General features: G+C 32.4%; 1 protein-coding gene across 3 annotated transcripts in view; it reads right to left on the bottom strand.

The window, feature by feature from the left end:
• Positions 1 to 4,635: 4,635 nt before the first annotated feature.
• The window catches only part of LOC143226646 (actinia tenebrosa protease inhibitors-like), a 128,158-nt gene continuing 113,972 nt past the window's right edge, over positions 4,636 to 18,821 (bottom strand). For all 3 annotated transcript variants that reach the window (XM_076457876.1, XM_076457875.1, XM_076457874.1), the window contains exons 5-7: positions 11,074 to 11,244; positions 5,029 to 5,199; positions 4,636 to 4,835 (exon numbers count right to left, since the gene is read on the bottom strand). In XM_076457876.1, coding sequence (XP_076313991.1) covers positions 4,828 to 4,835; positions 5,029 to 5,199; positions 11,074 to 11,244 — 350 coding nt within the window. In that variant the 3' untranslated portion in view covers positions 4,636 to 4,827. The remainder of the gene's footprint in view (positions 4,836 to 5,028; positions 5,200 to 11,073; positions 11,245 to 18,821) is intronic.

Raw genomic sequence — 18,821 nt, 5'->3', positions numbered from 1 at the left:
AATAAAACGAATTTCAAGTTTGGCATGAATTCTTATTAATCGACTCGTCATTCGTTATGATACACACAGGAAGCCTACATTTCAAACATTAACCTGATATAATTATCCAATAAACCATAGTTTATAAGTAGTGCTTGAAAACTGTAATTATAATCAGACATTTAGTGTTTAAAATAAAACTAATCTCCGAGTAAAATATATATTAATCAAGGATATGGAGAATTAACAGAAAGCCAGTGAAATACCAAATTAATCAGAATTACGTTCCATAAAAAATTATTCTGGAAGTTAATAACCCACTGGTGGGGTAAATGTTCATCACAGAAGACAAGCCCTAGATGAATGATTTTCAGTGTAGAATAAAGTCAGCGTTAACAAACAATCTTGGGTCAGAGGTAGGTTTGAAAGAATTTCAAGTTAAAACTCTAGATTCGATATCGGTGATGGAAACACTGAAGATATTCCACTGTGTACCTTGATATATGAATTAACCAATCCAAATAATTTAATGTAGTTGGTCCTGCCATCTATTGAGATTAAATATTAATTTTGGAGAATTTATATTGAAGATAAAAGGTAAAAAGAAAGAATTAATAATACATTTTTCAGTAATTATTATTAATTAAATATTATTGTTAAACATATAGTAAGTAATAGAATGAAAATCTATGAACTGTAATCTATGTTATTATCGAAATAACAAGAAAGGCTTAACAAACAGAAAACTTTTCAAAGTAATTTCGTTTCTTCTGTGTGGATATTTGGGTATGTTAATTTTTAAATACCCAGGAGGGTCAGGTGCACGAGACCTCTTCCCCCATCAAAATAATTAATCACTCTTAGTTTTATTTTTGAATTTCGCGCAAAGCTACCCGAGGGCTATCTGTGTTAGCCGTTCCTAATTTAGCAGTGTAAGACAAGAGGGAAGGCAGCTAGTTATCACCACCCACCGCCAACTCTTTTAACAACGAAAAGTGGGATTGACCGTAGAATTACAACGCTCCCACGGCTAAAAGGGCGAGCATGTTTGGAACAAAAACAAACAAATACGATAACCTGGTGTCGCTTTCTTTTATTACTGTTTTCAAAATAGTTGTTGTAGAATATATTCCTTTCACAAAAAGAAAACACGGATTTATTTTCACTGGTAAACAGATATTAATTGTCAAATCTATATTAGATAACAGATATTTTCATAGCTTGTCTGATTGAATCCGAGAAAACGAAACTTTACTGTCCGTTACCCGGGTTTTCACTCTCAGTAGATTATTATTCGAGCTAATTTCATTCTGACTTTACTGTTATGGTGAGATTTGAAATGCTTTCACATTGTAAAGAAAACTTGGTGTTTTTGTTTGTTTGTTTTGAATTTCGCACAAAGCTACTTTGTGCTAGCCGTCCCTAATTTAGCAGTTAAGACCAGAGGGAAGGCAGCTAGTCATCACCAACCACCGCCAACTCTTGGGCTACTCTTTTACCAACGAATAATGGGTTGACCGTCACATTATAACGCCCCCATGCCTGAAAGAGCGACCATGTTTGGCGCGAGGGGGGATACGAACCCGCGACCCTTAGATTACGAGTCGCACACCTTAACACGCCTGGCCATGCCAGGCCAAGAAAACTTGGTAGGTCCGCGATAAATTCAACGACATGTCAACAATGTTCGTGACTCGATTTCACCTTTGGACAGGGCTCCCATCCCCAAAATATAACACTGCGCTAAAAACAAAACAACAATAAATACGAAATACTTTGTGTTGAAATATTGTTATTTTGTTCAGTAAGTCCTTTTACATAATTTGGTAAAAATAAGGTGACGTACAGACCACGAAAAGATAACAAAGAAATTTCTATTTTAACAATTCTACACATCTCATGTATTCTGATATAATTTGTTTGTTTGTTTTTTTGAATTTTGCGCATAGCTACACAAGGGCTATCTGCGCTAGCCGTCCCTAATTTAGCAGTGTAAGACTAGAGGGAAGGCCCTTAGTCATCACCATCCATCGCTAGCTCGCGGGCTACTCTATAACTAACAAAGAGTTGGATTCACCGTCACATTATAATGCCTCCACCGCTAAAAGGGCGACCATATTTGGTGGGACGTGGATTCGAACCTGGCTGTCTGTGATTTGACCACTAGGGTTTTCGAAACCCGCAGATATACCGATACGCCACTGTGTGTTTCTCTTAACATGTCTAATAAAGTTAACTTGATTATATTCGTTTATACATTGTTTTATTATTCACCATTATTTTATTTTTTTTATCAGGTAGTTTCGCCTACAAGGCCTAATGCAAATAAAATCTCGAACAGCCATCTAAACCAAACTTGATAGGACGAGTACAAGAATAACTAAGTCAACTTCATCTTATTCTACGAAAACATATTTCATATTCCAATCATAACGCAATGTAGTTGAAACGAATTATAAAATGATAAAGCAAGCTTTTCGAGATATCAGTGATGACGAGAAACCCACTTGTTGAGAAATTTATATGCAAAAACGGCTCGTTTGGGCTGAGAAAACACTTTACATAGAAGAGCGAACAACGTTTCGACCTTCTTCGGTCATCGTCAGGTTCGAAACGTTGTTCGCTCTTCTATGTAAAGTGTTTTCTCAGCCCAAACGAGCCGTTTTTGCATATAAATTTTTCGAGATATGTAAATACTGGAAGAACAAACAAAATCAGGACTATATTTCTGGCTAAGTCTTTGTAACTTCATTTCAATCTGTACAAGAATCTCGTTGGAATTTTAAACCGTATTGAGTTAAACTTTTGAAAAAACAACAACAGCATAAAAGAAAAAAAATCCGACTTTCACCACATGTTTGATCAGAAACCTGGGACTTCTCGAAGCTCAAATATTAGAAATTAGAAAGAACAGCATTCTAGGACGAATATAAAATGCCTCCGCCATGCAGTCACAACATGGTTAATTTTGATACCTTAACAATAGTGAAAAACATAAAAATCGAAAACTGTCTATATCACTGATTTTGACCTGTAACAAATTATCTTCGTACCAAATCTCATGTAAGTCGGTTAACATACACACAAATACCTTCTTGATTATGCTTTCTTAGCTCAAAAGCTAAACCTAAAACAAGAATTGTCTCTTTCACTGTTTGGAATCTGTACAAAAGTATCGTTGCACATAATTCCATGAATATTGGTCCTAATATGACCGAGTAACTGACCAACCCCTTCATATTATGATTTCGAGTTCTGATCCTCTTAAAAGTACTCAAAATGAACAAATCTAAGTTTTTTATACGTCAGGTGTTGGGAGAATGAAAATGTTTTATCTTGATTGGTTTAAATATGACTGTACTCGAGTCCATGATAAATATTTTCGATTGTTTGACTTCTGACTTCATAAAATTGTTTAAAATGTTTAAATCAAAACTATGTCAGAGAGTATTGACCATTTTGTAAGTTATGATTTACGTTAATAAAAAACAGAAGAATTAAAAACAAATATATGAACAGTTCGTCTCTTTTCTCTACAGATACATAGTTACTTAAAACCATAACAAACGACACTGAGATGAAGTGATGCTAAATGTGATATTATTACATTTGTAATTTAAACTACAATAGTCTAAAGATTTGTGATAATTATATTATCTGGAGATGTTTCTCTCTGTTCACTTAATATGTCCGTTTTCGGTTCAAAGTCAGATGAGTAAAATTTCGCACCTATCTTTAGTGTCTAACAAATCACTGCTAAAGAGGCCTTTCGTATATTACCATAAGTCGTCAACTGGTTATTGAAAAGCCTACTCAACATACGGAGTTTATACAGTAATTTCTAAACCATTATACTGTGTATACCTGCATAATGTTTTAAGACTTGTTTTTCCTTCAGCTACGGGCCAAGCGTAGTTAGGTGAATTAAACATTTATTTGATCTTCGTACATATCTCCTTTCTAATATTCATGATTATGAGACTCCTTTTACGCGGATACTAATATAAAAAATATAATAATAAAAAACTGCCTCTTTTCTCACCCTCCAAGCTAACCAGTGTCGGGTTCAGTTAGTATTTTTGAGGATGACCACGTGCTATTAGAAGGTGATAGTGACACTAAGTTTTGTTTTTCTCCTTGAATGTTTTTTTTTACTAGCTTCCTTCCCTCTGGTACTACACTGCTAAATTAGGAACGTCTAGCGCAGATAACCGTCGTATAGCTTTACGCGAAATTCAAAACACACCAAAAAATCAAATAGTACATTTATTGCCCTCTAGTGGCTTTTCCGATAACTACTGAAGATTATTTAGCTTCAGTACGGTACACACGTAGAAGAGGAATTATCTTCTGTAGGTCTGTGAGAATGTTATACAAACATGCCTTGGTTTATTATTAGACATCTAGTAGGTCTACAGCTATTGTAAAATTTATCTGAGTTATTACTAATTAGTCAACTACATTTATTTAATTTTATACTTAGATTGGTGTTAATTTAATGGGAGAATTGATGGTGTTGTCATAACTAAAGAATTCTGAAGTGTTGTCAGTAACCGTTGGTTATTGGATAGTGATGCTGTGTTAGGAAGATTTTTCAAATGCACGTTTCTTGTTGAGATTATAATAAAAAAAGATAAATTAATAAGGTTCCATTCCACTATACAAATAATTATTTTATTTTCATGTATTACAATAACAATTTAAAATAACGCATAAGACATCATGTTCTGTTATTAATATTAATCTGTTGAAGCCAAACATGTTTAATTGTATCTGAGAATGAAATGTAATAAAAATCAAATCCATCTCGTCAACGAACGTCAGCTTTTCCCAAAATATTCAAGTAGTTCACGTTCCTGAAAAAAACAACAACACATATATATAACAGATACCTACTTTATTAAAAACATTTCTAAAGTTTGGTTCTCGAGTAACTATTATAGATATATAAATAATACGTGCGGTGTATATTTAACGTTATTAAAGTAGATACATTTTGATATTTCTTGTAAGTACTGTTTGTAAATATAATACATATCTTCACACTACCTAAACAAGCAGCCAAACAGTCAGCTTCACTTCTATATCTGTTTTCATTCCCGTCACAGCCTCCAAAAATAAATTTCTTACACTTGTGGCTGTCTGGGTCGTAATAATAACTGGGAATATTAGCTGTACAAGGTCCTGAAACAGGTGGCGACTTGCAGTCTTTAGCTCGGCCTGTGGAGGTATGACAAAATCACTGTCAGTCGTAAATTTATGTTAAGTGTAATAGTTAAAGCTAACTCTTTCATACACTGTAGTTATATTTGAAAATTATAAACCTATCAACATATTATGCTTGTAGTAAAAGTATTATAAAACAGTTGTCTTTCAAGGCAATTCTAAGATATGAAATATTTCTGTGCCATATACCTCGACATGAAGATCCTAAAATTGTGAGTTGAAACTTAACAAGTAAGTTATGAGAAGTTGTTGTTGTTTTGAATTAAGCACAAAGATACACAATAAGCTATATGTGCTTTGCCCACCACGAGTATCGAAACTCGGATTTTAGCGTTGTAAGTCTCCAGACATACCGCTGAGACACTGGAGGGCGTAATTTATGAGAAAAGTTGTAAAACACGAAACGCAAGAGACGTTTCTAACATTTCTTTAAATAAACATCAACAGAATACGAAACACAAACAAACATTCACGTGATTACTATAAACTATGTGCCGATATAATACGACACAATAATGTCTCCATGACAACTAAAACACTAATTATGTTTCTTCAATTAATAAGTTCTACATTTTATCAAAACGTGTTTACTGAGAAACACGGACAGTTCTGTATGACTGTATAACACATCTCAACACCTGAGTTCACTTATAAGTATTTAAATTAAATGTTTTAACAAATACAAACAATATTATTAAGGACAGTGTTTATCTACATGGACGACAGGGAAATCATTGTCCTAATTAATAACGAACATTCATATTTAATTACATGCAATCTGTTGTTAGTTTAATATAATAATATTCTAAACAATAAGTATTTTTAACACTATTATTATCAAAATAAGGATGTTGTAACCCGATCTCCACAAAGATGTATTTATTTTTATATCATTATGTTCATTTTATGTGTTAGGTCAGATATATGTAGTGGATTCAGTAGCAATATGTTATCCGTTCCTGTAATATAATATTTTTTATTTATTCCGTTTTTTCATTGTTAGTATTGTTTGTATTATTATCACCATTTATAGGTGACTTTAAAACTGTTTAAAGTTTTATCTAAATCTCAGATACGGACAATACTTATATATTTCTACTATTGCTACTATATAGTTCATATTGATTGCATCAGCTTCTAAGATTGGAGGCCTGGCATGGTTAAGTGGGTTAAGGCGTTGGATTGGTAATCCGAGGTTCGCGGGTTCGAATTCCTGTTGTACGAAAAATGCTTAACCCTTTCTTCCATGGAAGCGTTATAACATAACGGCGAATCTCAGTATTCGTTGGTAAAAGAATGTCCCAAGTGTATTAAGACATAGCTCTCTAAATGTTGCATTGTTTTCTTTTTATAAATTAGTTTTCAAATATTATATTTTACACACACACTATTACACTGAAGTGTGTTAAAACATTCACACTACAATATACATTTTTTAATGTTTTATTACATTCTTCCAATGTTTTCTCAACATTTTCCTTTGCATACATTTGTTGGCTGCATCAAAACCTTCTTATTGTTTCGTTACATTTCTAACACTTCTAATTACAGCATTATAACTATTATTAATTAATAACAATCGTATAGAACATAAGCAATTTTCGTTTCTTTTAAGAAATTCTGTAATTCAATATCGATTTCATTTTACCAAGTGTTAGCGATAAAATAAACTCACTGTTATCCCTTGTGTATTTGACATTTTTGACGAAGTGTCACCAGTATCATAACATCTATAACCCGTTAATTCAAAATTATTTTTTAGGTGAACGTATAGAACCAACATGATTCCTTATATAGATTATCATGTGAAAATAAATAACTCAATAATTAAATAATTCTCAGAGTTTTGAACGTTTCATCATGAACAAACATTCACTATTACGTTTCTCTTTAATTCCAAATATAGACCCTGTAGAGCTTCGCTGAACATTATCCTAGTTGGCAGGATAATTTAATATTCAAATTAAACATTATTATAGAAAACGTGATTTAAAAAGCTAAGCTATTATTTGATATAATTTTCTGTACTTGTCATACGTCATAAAGTTTCTGTGTTAGTATTATCTACATCAGTTGTTAATAATTCCAAATAATGTTTAAAATACTTTTCCAAATTTAAACAAAATACTACAGTTTTTAGTATGATTAATTATTATTATTAACCCACGTTGTTAACGTATCAAAGAATAATAAACATCTGGTCTACTTTTTGTTTATTTTCATTATCTTCAAATTAATGAACAATGTGTCAAACTACATTGTATGTAGTTGATGACAGATGTGATACATGATCCATTCTAAACACTGCTTTTAACAACTCTTACACAACTCCAGTTTATTTCAATATCACTTTTAGGTTATAAAGTAAAAAATATTAAGGTCTTAATCTGGAGAGAAGTTAAAACATAAATAAGTTACCCATTTATAACGTCACCCGCTGATGCAGAACTAAGTCTTGGAATTTAAAACACTAAAATAAGGGGTTCGATTCCCCTCAGTGTACTCAACAGATAGCTCGATGTGACTTTGCTATAAGAAAACACACACACCATATCCATATTTGTTCATCTTCTATGTTAACCATTCTTGGATCCATCAACTTCTAATACGACCCGAAGTTTGAAAAATATGAACTAATTACAAACGTTTCTGATGTCAATCGAAAAATAATGAGTAATGTGGTAAATAACAAGTGTGGTAATGAGTAATATGGTAAATAACAAGTGTGGTAATGAGTAATGTGGTAAATAACAAGTGTGGTATAAATTTATGTTTCGTGTTTCTCCTTTTCAGAAACGAGCAAACGATTTTATCTTTAGTTTCAGGAGCCAAGTGTATTTAGGAGTTCGACTCGTAATCCGAAGGTCGCGGGTTCGAATCCATGTCGCACCAAACATGCTCGCCCTTCCAGCCGTGGTGGCGTTATAATGTGACGGTCAATCCCACTTTTCGTTGGTAAAAGAGTAGCCCAAGAGTTGGCGGTGGGTGGTGATGACTAGCTGCCTTCCCTCTAGTCATACACTGCTAAATTAGGTACGGCTAGCACAGATAGCCCTCGAGTAGCTATGTGCGAAATTCCAAAACAAATAAACAAACAAAACAAATCAAAACAATTTTTCGTTTCAGTTATACAATCATGAAAAACAAGACTTTTATTCACTGAGTTTAAATCTTTGACATCTTATAATCCATTAGAGAACATTTTTTTTACTAGTCTTCTCCATCTTTATGACTGACAGACTGTAAGACATCTTCACCTACATCCAAGGTCGTACAGTTTTAAGTTCTCTCAAAACTGTACTTATTAACCTCACCTATATGTTTCACATAGATGATTTAACAATTTTCACATTCTCTAACTGTGTTAACTGAAACTATCATATATTTTCAGTGATTTTGTTTTGCTGCACTTTAACTACAAACAAATTTTGAATGCAATTCATTAATGAATAGAACAGATATATAATATACAGTTTTTTATTAGCATTAAAATTACGGAGGAACATGATTTAAAGGATTTTATTTAGATTAGGTACACTGATGCATCCTTACAGCTTGAAATTGGGCAATAAGTGTGGCTTAAGTTACACGTGAAAAGTTATTGAACAAAAACAGCTTGTTTTTGAACAATCATTTCTGCGCATCCCCACGCTAAAACTCACGTGATCTATCAGTCTGAAATATTTACAACCGTTTACAACCAAGCAACTTAGATTAGCAGTTTCGAGATGACTTTTCAAAAAGAATCATACAGGTGGAAAAGTATTGTTCATTTCCCACCTTTAAGCTCAAATTAGTTAAATTTTTTAAACAATTCTCATGATTATTAATAGCATTTAACGTTACGTGCTATTTACTTCAGTGATTAGTGTAAATAATAATGTTTGTAACGTCCGTCCCTCTTGCATACGGGAAATGACAAAAAACTGTGTATCTAAATTCCTTGACGTTACTACAAATTAAGTTATAATAGGCGTTTTAGAGATTAAAAACTGCCACCATATAGTTTAAAGAACCAGGATTGGTTAATGATAAAAATCTATTCCGTATAATAGAGTTGCGATCTCTTGGCTAATGTTAATAATTGTCGAGTGTAACTTTCTTATTGAGGTTGTTTAGTATATTGATTGAATATTTTGTTTACCCACTATCATGCCATTAATTCAGTAAAAACCGCAGCCTAGCAAACTAATGAATAAATATTTGCTATAAACGTCTTACCAACTAAGTGTAGCTACCATATTTGTAGCTAATATTGAGTTTATTTCTTTAAGTCTCATAATTAATCCATTCTCTTTTCACACCCAAGGTGTTTTATTTATTAAATTAACAGTTTAATTCAACACTTAGAGGGTAAATTATTTTCAATAATGTCTGGTGTTGTGCAATCTTTAATATTTACCGTTTATTTAAAAACAAGTTTCATAACTAAGCTGAAGTATTTAATTATAAATACATACTCAGTGAAAAAGTTAAACAATATATCAATATACTACAACAATTACTGATACGAAACAAAGAAATAACAATGAATCGGAAACGTTTAATGAAGTAAGATACACAGAAATAGTGACTGAGTTTTATGAACCAAAAATTTAAATTACCAACTTACTATTTTTTTCCGAATTTTGTGCAAAGCAACTCAAGGACAATGTGCGCTAACCATTCATAATTTAATAGGGTAAGACTAGAGGGAAGGCAGCTAGTGATCACCGCCCACTGCCAACTCTTGGGCTACTCTTTTACCAACGAATAGTGGGATTGACCGTCAAAGTCGAACGCCCCCACGGCTGAAACGGCTAGCATGTTTAGTGCGATGGGCATTTCAAACCGTGACCTTAAGATTACGAGTCGAACGTTTTAACCCACCTGGTCATGCCGGGCTATATTAGCTACTTGAAAAAACTACCTAAAACAAAATAAAGGTTTGAATGAAATGTAATATTAGATGTTTACAATTGTAGAGCAGCAAGAACTTTTATCAACAGTTTAATAAATAAACCAGATTTAATTGTATAAATAATTGAAACAACAGGAATAGTAAATAAATAAAAAAGTTTATTATAGGAAGTGTTTATATAGAATAATGTAAGGTTTACCACTCGTTGATATAATAATAATGTTAGGTTTACCACTAGTTGATATAATAATAATGTTAGGTTTACCACAAGTTGATATAATAATAATGTTAGGTTTACCACTAGTTGATATAATAATAATGTTAGGTTTACCACCAGTTGATATAATAATAATGTTAGGTTTACCACTAGTTGATATAATAATAATGTTAGGTTTACAACTAGTTGATATAATAATAATGTTAGGTTTACCACTAGTTCATATAATAATAATGTTAGGTTTACCAGCAGTTGATATAATAATAGTGTTAGGTTTACAACTAGTTGATATAATAATAATGTTAGGTTTACCACTAGTTGATATAATAATAATGTTAGGTTTACCACCAGTTGATATAATAATAATGTTAGGTTTACCACTAGTTGATATAATAATAATGTTAGGTTTACCACTAGTTGATATAATAATAATGTTAGATTTACCACCAGTTGATATAATAATAATGTTAGGTTTACCACCAGTTGATATAATAATAACGTTAGGTTTAAACTACTTGATTTTATAATAATGTTAGGTTTACCTCCAGTTGATATAATAATAATGTTAGGTTTACCACCAGTTGATATAATAATAATGTTATGTTTACAACTAGTTGATATGATGATATTAGGTTTACCACCAGTTAATATAAAGTTATTCCAGCCGTAAGTATAGCTTACATCTTTACTGTATTCCAGTTAAATCAAAGTTTAATGAACAACAATAAGACATTAAACATTATTAACAAACCTGAACAAGAAGACAAACAGTCTGCTATTGTTTTATATCGGTTTCCGTTCCCGCCACAACCACCGAAATTAAATTTCTTACACTGGTGGCTTTCGGGATCGTAGTAATATCTTGGTATAATAGCTTCACAAGGTTCTGTAACAGATGGAGACTGGCAGTCTTTATCCAGACCTGTGAAAGTATAAAGTGATCATTCCCTCTTGAGGTTTGTTTGGTTGTTTTTTTTTTTAATTTCACGCAAAGCTACACAAGGGCTATCTGCACTAGTCGTCCCAAATTTAACAGTGAAATACTAGAGGGAAGGCAGCTAGTCATCTCCATCAACTTATTACGGCAGGTAATTTGTTGTTAAAATGTGGCATTACTTTAATAAACCATAAGAAACATACTTTGTAAAAAATTTTATCTATAAGACTTGAATGAGGTAATGAAATAAAATCGACCACAAAACTTTATACATTTTTTAAAATAAATATTCAAGAAGTTTTTACATTGTTGTAAGTTTTCTTTATATGAAAAATATCGTCAGTTGTTTTTGTCTTCAGGCAAACTTGTTTCTTTTTGTATAAGTATGTTTTTTATATTTTAAGTTTTTCAAAAATGTTTGTTCCTTGTGTTGAACCGAAAAATGTGGTTCACATTGTTTTATTGAAATAGAACCATTTCTCTTTAATAAGACGTACATTTTATGAACATAGTGCCGAATTCTTTGGAACAGACTCTGCACGGCCAGGTGGTTTAGACTTTCGACTCGTAATCTGAGGTTCGCGAGTTCGAATACCTGTCGCATCAAATATACTCGCTCTTTCAGCCATAGGAACATTATAATGTACGCCCAATCCCACTATTCGTTGTTTAAAGAACACCTAAAGAATTTGCGCTGGGTAGTGATGACAAATTGCCTTCCCTCCAATGTCATGCTGCTAAATTAACGGACGGCTAGCGAAGATAGTCCTCGAGTACTTTCGCGCGAAATTAAAAAACAAACAATCTTTGAAACAATAAAGCAAATTTGATAAACTTTTCATATAATTATTTAAATATCTGGATTCAACCGTGATTACCAACAGTGCAACGAACATATATATATATGTTTGACACGTTTTAATAATATATTTTACAAAAAGTGGAGTGTATGCTGATTATTTATGGTTGAAATTTATCGCCAACAAGTCACAGACACTTACAGCAAATAATCCAGTCCACACATAAAACCCGACATATTTTTCCATTTTTCTTATTTATAGTTTAAAAGTTAAAGCTCACATTTAGTTAATATCTATAGTTAGGGTATTCTAAAGATGTCATTTGCCTTGGGAGTTTTGTGATATGAATCATTTCCACCTCAAATATCTTGATATAAAGACTAGAAAACTCTATAGAAAACTTCGTCAATGGATTTATATAAAAATTATAACATTATAACAGAACAACATTTTTGATATATCTTTATCGTTTGTTACTCTAGAACTGACGGAGACAAAATATGTATCAAGTTACTACGGGAACATGTATATTAAACTTCTCTACAAGTGACATTGTCCAGTCACTCAACCTTCATGTGACATTCCAGCCTTCAGTGACCTCTAAAAATCTAGAACTTTTATTTATATGATGATGGACTGAACTGGTTTGATTTGAATTTAAAAAAGAATTGTAGTTCCTTAACATAATTTACATGTAAGTATAGTTCAACTGAAGTTATTAATAAAGTGAAATAAACTTACGTTACAGAGCTACAGTTGTTAATAAAGTTAATTCTCAGGCCTCAATATACAACTTACGTGAAATTTATAAGTAAAGGAAAATCAAATACCAGCTGTTCATTGGACGTTCATTCATTCTCCCAATAAAACAAACGTTCACCTGACTTAACATACTTAACTAACTACAGAAGAAAGTTACTTTTACAATGTTTTACGAAACCGGTTTTACCTGAATTTTCTAATTAAATAAAATAAATAAATTAGTGTTAACGAAAAACCTGAAAGTACATTTTGACAAAACAGTTTAAATTATATCTCATTAAAGTGTTTCTTTGTAGAGAATGTAAAACTTATAAAAATAAACAAATGTTATAACATTTTAATCTTTACGGTGTCAATAACGCAATGGTAAACAAAATTTTCTCTAACCTAGAATCTAAGTTAACGTCCAGTATTTCAAAACACAAAGTTCAACCTCGACATGACGGTTCATAGATTGGCTCTGAGAATTTGAAGTGTAAGCTTATGAATTAAAGACCTTTTTTTTTCATATCTCCGTCTTTTGAACGAAATGAGAACTAATTATGGTTTTAGACTACGATATAAACTTAGATTTTTTGACTAACGAACGAGAGAGATTTATAAATAAAAAATATTGGTTGTTTTCATAGTGACGTCACTTTTCTGTAATCACAGGTATGGTGGTATTTTTGTTACCTGTTCGTTGACGGTTGCCTGTATGGAACATGAGAAAATCACATGTTGTGAGTCAGGTTATTTTATTTTTTTCCGTTAATTTATTAATACGTTTTTGTGTTTTTATCACTAAAATAAAACCGGTTCTATACATGATTTTTAAAGACTCAGGTACTAGTTTTCCCAAAGTTACGAAATTGTGAGTTGTTAATATAATATATTTACCGTTTTCTACTAGCTGTGTTATTTATGTTATATTTTACTGAAGCAGAAAACTAGTGGATGGTCAGTATGGCACCGCTACCTGCCGCTACTCGGCCCAGCGACGGTCAGCTGGATTTATAGTAACGCCAGCCTGGTCTAGTCTAACATTGCTAAATTAGGGAGGGCTAGCGCAAAATATACGTCGTCGTTGTGACCTTGAAGATCACCTATCAACAAATACAAATCAGGGGAAGATTGGATCACTAATTAATGTCACTTGCTGAAGCGTTTTATACACACGTGCCCACGGTTTTTTACGACGTGCTGTTTCTAGTCAGTTTCTGACGTAATGAACAAGAAAGATGATGTTGTGACGTCACTTTGTATCTTCTCAATATCCACAGATGTGATTGGTGTGTTTTAGTTTTTCTGTGGGTGTTGATTTCGGTGAATATTAAATAGTCAATTGTCCGTTACGTTACGATACATGTTTGAAGATTATTTGCTGAGTTTCTGCGTGAATGTTTCGAGTGTTGATGTGAACATATCTAAACTGTATATTTTTCATATCAGAATTACTCTGATAAACCACTGTTGTATTCTCAGTGTAAGCATTAGCTAATGATAGGTTTATAATTTTCAGCTATAACTACAAGATATGCAGAAACTTTCATTACGATTGTAGGGGTCTCTAAGGTTTATTTCACTTATCAACTGTTAGTGACTGCTTCATATTTTCACAGGAAATTCCTGCAAATCAACACCCGAACCATATGCTTTTTATGGAGGACTAGGCTAGAAATAGCCGCAGGATACGAGTTTCATTAATAGGGGTCGTGGTGGGAATGGAAATCGATAAGAAACAAAAGCAGGGTTCATGGCTCCTTGTTTCACATTTGCAAACAATGTTTCCTTTGTTGTGTTCTGTAGAAACATTTTGCTCTTCTAGGAACATCTACTGTAGTATATTGAACGTGAATATAACAGTTAATGATGGGTGGTGATGACTAGTTGCCTTCCCTCTAGTCTTAAACTGCTAAATCAAGGACGGCTAGCACAGATAGCCCTCGAGTAGCTTTGTGCGAAATTCAAAAACAAACAAAATAACAAGCTTCTATTTTCAGTGGTAATATATATCATTGTCTAATAACTTACAGGTTATATATCGTTGTCTAATAACTTACAGGTTATATATCGTTGTCTGATAACTTACAGGTTATATATCGTTGTCTAATATTTTACAGGTTATATATCGTTGTCTAATAACTTACAGGTTATATATCGTTCTCTAATAACTTACGGGTTACATATCGTTGTCTAATAACTTACAGGTTATATATCGTTGTCTCATAACTTACAGTTTATATATCGTTGTCTAATATTTTACAGGTTATATATTGTTGTCTAATAACTTACAGGTTATATATCGTTGTCTAATAACTTACGGGTTATATATCGTTGTCTAATAACTTACTGATTATATATCGTTGTCTAAAAACTTACAGGTTATATATGGTTGTGTAATAAGTTACGGGTTATGTATCGTTGTTTAATAACTTACAGGTTATATATCGTTGTCTAATAACTTACAGGTGATATATCGTTGTCTAATAACTTACAGATTATATATATCGTTGTCTGATAACTTACAGGTTATATATCCTTATCTAATAAACTACGTGTTATACATCGTTGTCTAATAACTTGGAGGTTATACATCGTTGTCTAATAAACTACGGGTTATATATCGTTGTCTAATAACTTATAGGTTATATATATCGTTGTCTAATAAACTACGGGTTATATATCATTGTCTAATAACTTACATGTTATGTATCGTTGTGTAATAAGTTACGGGTTATTATCGTTTTCTAATAACTTACGGGTTATGTATCGTTGTTTAATAACTTACAGGTTATATATCGTTATCTAATAAACTACGGGTTATATATAGTTATTTAATAAACTACGGGTTATATTTACTAACTACAGGCTACATATTATTATACAATAATCTACAAGTTACATATTGTTATTCAATGAACAACAGATTATATAACATTATGTTATAATCTAAGAGTTATGTATCGTTATCCATCAAACTACAGGTTATATATCGCTATACAATAACATACAGGTTATACACATTGTTTTAGAGCTCATTAGATATAAATACAAAGAATATTCCTTTGTTAAGTTGAAGTAAAAATGTAATTTCAAGACGACTGGAATGGGTATTCAAACACTATTTGTTTTCTTTAATTAAAGTTTCCATACCGATATGAGTCATCTTGAGACCACACCTTTATACCCCAGTGATGTTGTTACAAAAGTTGTGTTAGCTCTGGGTTTCTGCTGCAGTGCTGCTACCTGCAGAACTGAAATATCCAACATGTAGTATTGTCAAATTTCGTGCAGTTCACTTGTCCAGCGTTACAATTATTAAAAGTATAAAATATATTAAAAACAACAACTTTTATTTCCACTAGGAAAAGAAGAAGGTAAATATTTTTGAGCAAGAAAAACTTCATGGTCTTTCAAGAACAAATTATCTGAACAATACAGTTGGGGAAATGGAAAAAAACCTGTCAAACAACTGTTTATCAACTGTACAAAACATGGTGTTTGTCACACGTACCGAACAGTTGTTATCCAGTGATACACATTACAGTAATATTTCGTAAGAAAATATCAGAAGTCGGAATAATTCCAAGTTCGAACACATAAAAGCAGTGATTAAAAGTTTTCATCGCTTCTAAGAGTGACTGAGATGCATTAGTTCAAATATTATTATTCTATAAAATTTACATCCATTAATTTCTGACAATACTTAAAGGTGTGTTTACATGAAGTTCTCACTGTACTACAAGACATATATCAATTAATTTCTGACAATATTAAAGGTGTGTTTACATGAAGTTCTCACTGTACTACAAGATATATATCCATTAATTTCTGACAATATTAAAGGTGTGTTTACATGAAGTCTGACTGTACTACAAGATATATATCAGTTAATTTCTGACAATATTAAAGGTGTGTTTACATGAAGTTCTCACTGTACTACAAGATATATATCAATTAATTTCTGACAATATTAAAGGTGTGTTTACATGAAGTTCTGACTGTACTACAAGACATATATCAATTAATTTCTGACAATATAAAAGGTGTGTTTACATAACGCTTTGAATACACTACAAGGTGTGTATCTTTTAAGTTCTGACTATTCTTCAAGGTGTGTTTACATAAAGTTCTCACTGTACTACAAGATATATATCCATTAGTTTCTGACAATATTAAAGGTGTGTTTACATGAAGTTCTGACTGTACTACAAGATATATATCAATTAATTTCTGACAATATAAAGGTGTGTTTACATAACGCTTTGACTACACTACAAGGTGTGTATCTTTTAAGTTCTGACTATTCTTCAAGGTGTGTTTACATAAAGTTCTGACTATTCTACAAGGTGTATATTTACTAAGTTTTAAGATTATTCACTGAAGTCTTTCTACAGAATATTTGGACTGTAGAAACGTTTCCACAAACTTCTGAAACTCCTCAGTGTTGTACACAATACCTATGTAAACTCCAAGGTAAAAAGTGTTTACAGCAGAACGTAATAATTTAATCACTGTCAATGTATTTTCTATAACTGACGCTCAGTAATATGGTAGAAAATGTGAGAAGTGTTTACAGAAATAACAACATTCGGATTAAATTTTTATTTTACATATCCTGTAGCGACTGCGAATAAATTGGTTTATAATATTGAATTAACCGTCTGGTTTATAGTAAATAATTAACCCAATTTCAGTAAGGACAAACCTTATAAAAATAAGTGATTAATGATCGAAGCATATTGATAAAGTGTACTTGTTTTTTAAAGTAACACATGATAGATTGTGTAATAAACGTTCTATATGTAGATCTAACAGTAATAATTAACACAGATTGTTCTTCATATTAATGTCTTCAAACAATGAAACAGACAAACAAACATGTTTGTCCTTTTGTTATTAATATTATATCACTGTAAGCTTGTTAATATTCTAATCTTTAAATACAGTTACGTATTGAACTACACATACAATACTTATACACTAGTATTTTACTGACATCTCTCGAGTTTGTAGTTTCTTCTCAACAGTAAACAATATTTTAAAACGTATCTCACGTTCAACAACTTACACGAAATGTGAAAGTCGTCGACACAGAGCCCGTTTCCAACTGTTAGAGAGAGTTGTTCAGTTATGGCATTTATCCTTATACTGAAAAGTATGACACTCAAGACACAGCTTTGAGGGACTCGAAGTTACTTTAGAAAAGAACAGGAAATTGTCGAACCCACAGGAAGTTGAAATCGCCTTCCCATAAAAACAATTTTAATAAAAATAGATAAATTGCCACGCAATCCAACATTCTCCTGCCAGATCCAGTTAAAAACAACCGAAAGAATAGGAAGATAGGCAAGCAATAGATGATACAGCATCTCGTAGTGTAAATCATCAGATCTGAACAACGTAAAAGAACCAGCTTCAACTCCACCAGTGTAAAAGAGCGAGTTTAGTCATAGAGACGATCAGCTGGAAAAGAGAAGAGGTGATCGTTCTCCGGAGTCTTGATGGCTAAGAAGATGGAGGATGAAGCAGAAGAGCTAGATATCAGGGAAATGTTTTCACCGAGAGTATCGGTGATTTTCCGGGCACCAGGAACTTCCTGCACTTAGGTGAGCAAAATGGAAAGGGGGAAACAAATTACACTGTCCACTGGACTTCCGAACCTTGTACCATACGACTTGGATATGGTCGCAGAAGACAAACTGGTTGTGAATTTAATCGCAGATTCCTTCTGAATTTGATGTCTTACCTCCCGCGCATGTGAACTGGCCTGCTGAAAAGCGATGCGTTTCGAAAGTGTGCGATAGCTACAAAGTGTTTGTCAGATTCGTTTTTGAGGTTTCCGTGCCATGTGCTGATTCAACCACGAAAGAGGCTAACTTGTAAAACCTATTGAGGTTTCAGTAATACAATGAGCAGCTGCCTGGATAATAAAGTAAGACACTGCTGCCACATAGTCGTTCATCAAAGACTTACAAACAAGTTCCGTGAGAGCAGTGAAAGAGGGCCAGTTGGCTT

Source organism: Tachypleus tridentatus, chromosome 9 (genome assembly GCF_004210375.1).
Source record: "Tachypleus tridentatus isolate NWPU-2018 chromosome 9, ASM421037v1, whole genome shotgun sequence".
Lineage (NCBI taxonomy): Eukaryota > Metazoa > Arthropoda > Merostomata > Xiphosura > Limulidae > Tachypleus > Tachypleus tridentatus.
The sequence above is the reverse complement of the archived record's forward strand: the minus strand, read 5'-3'. Positions and strand labels throughout refer to the sequence as shown.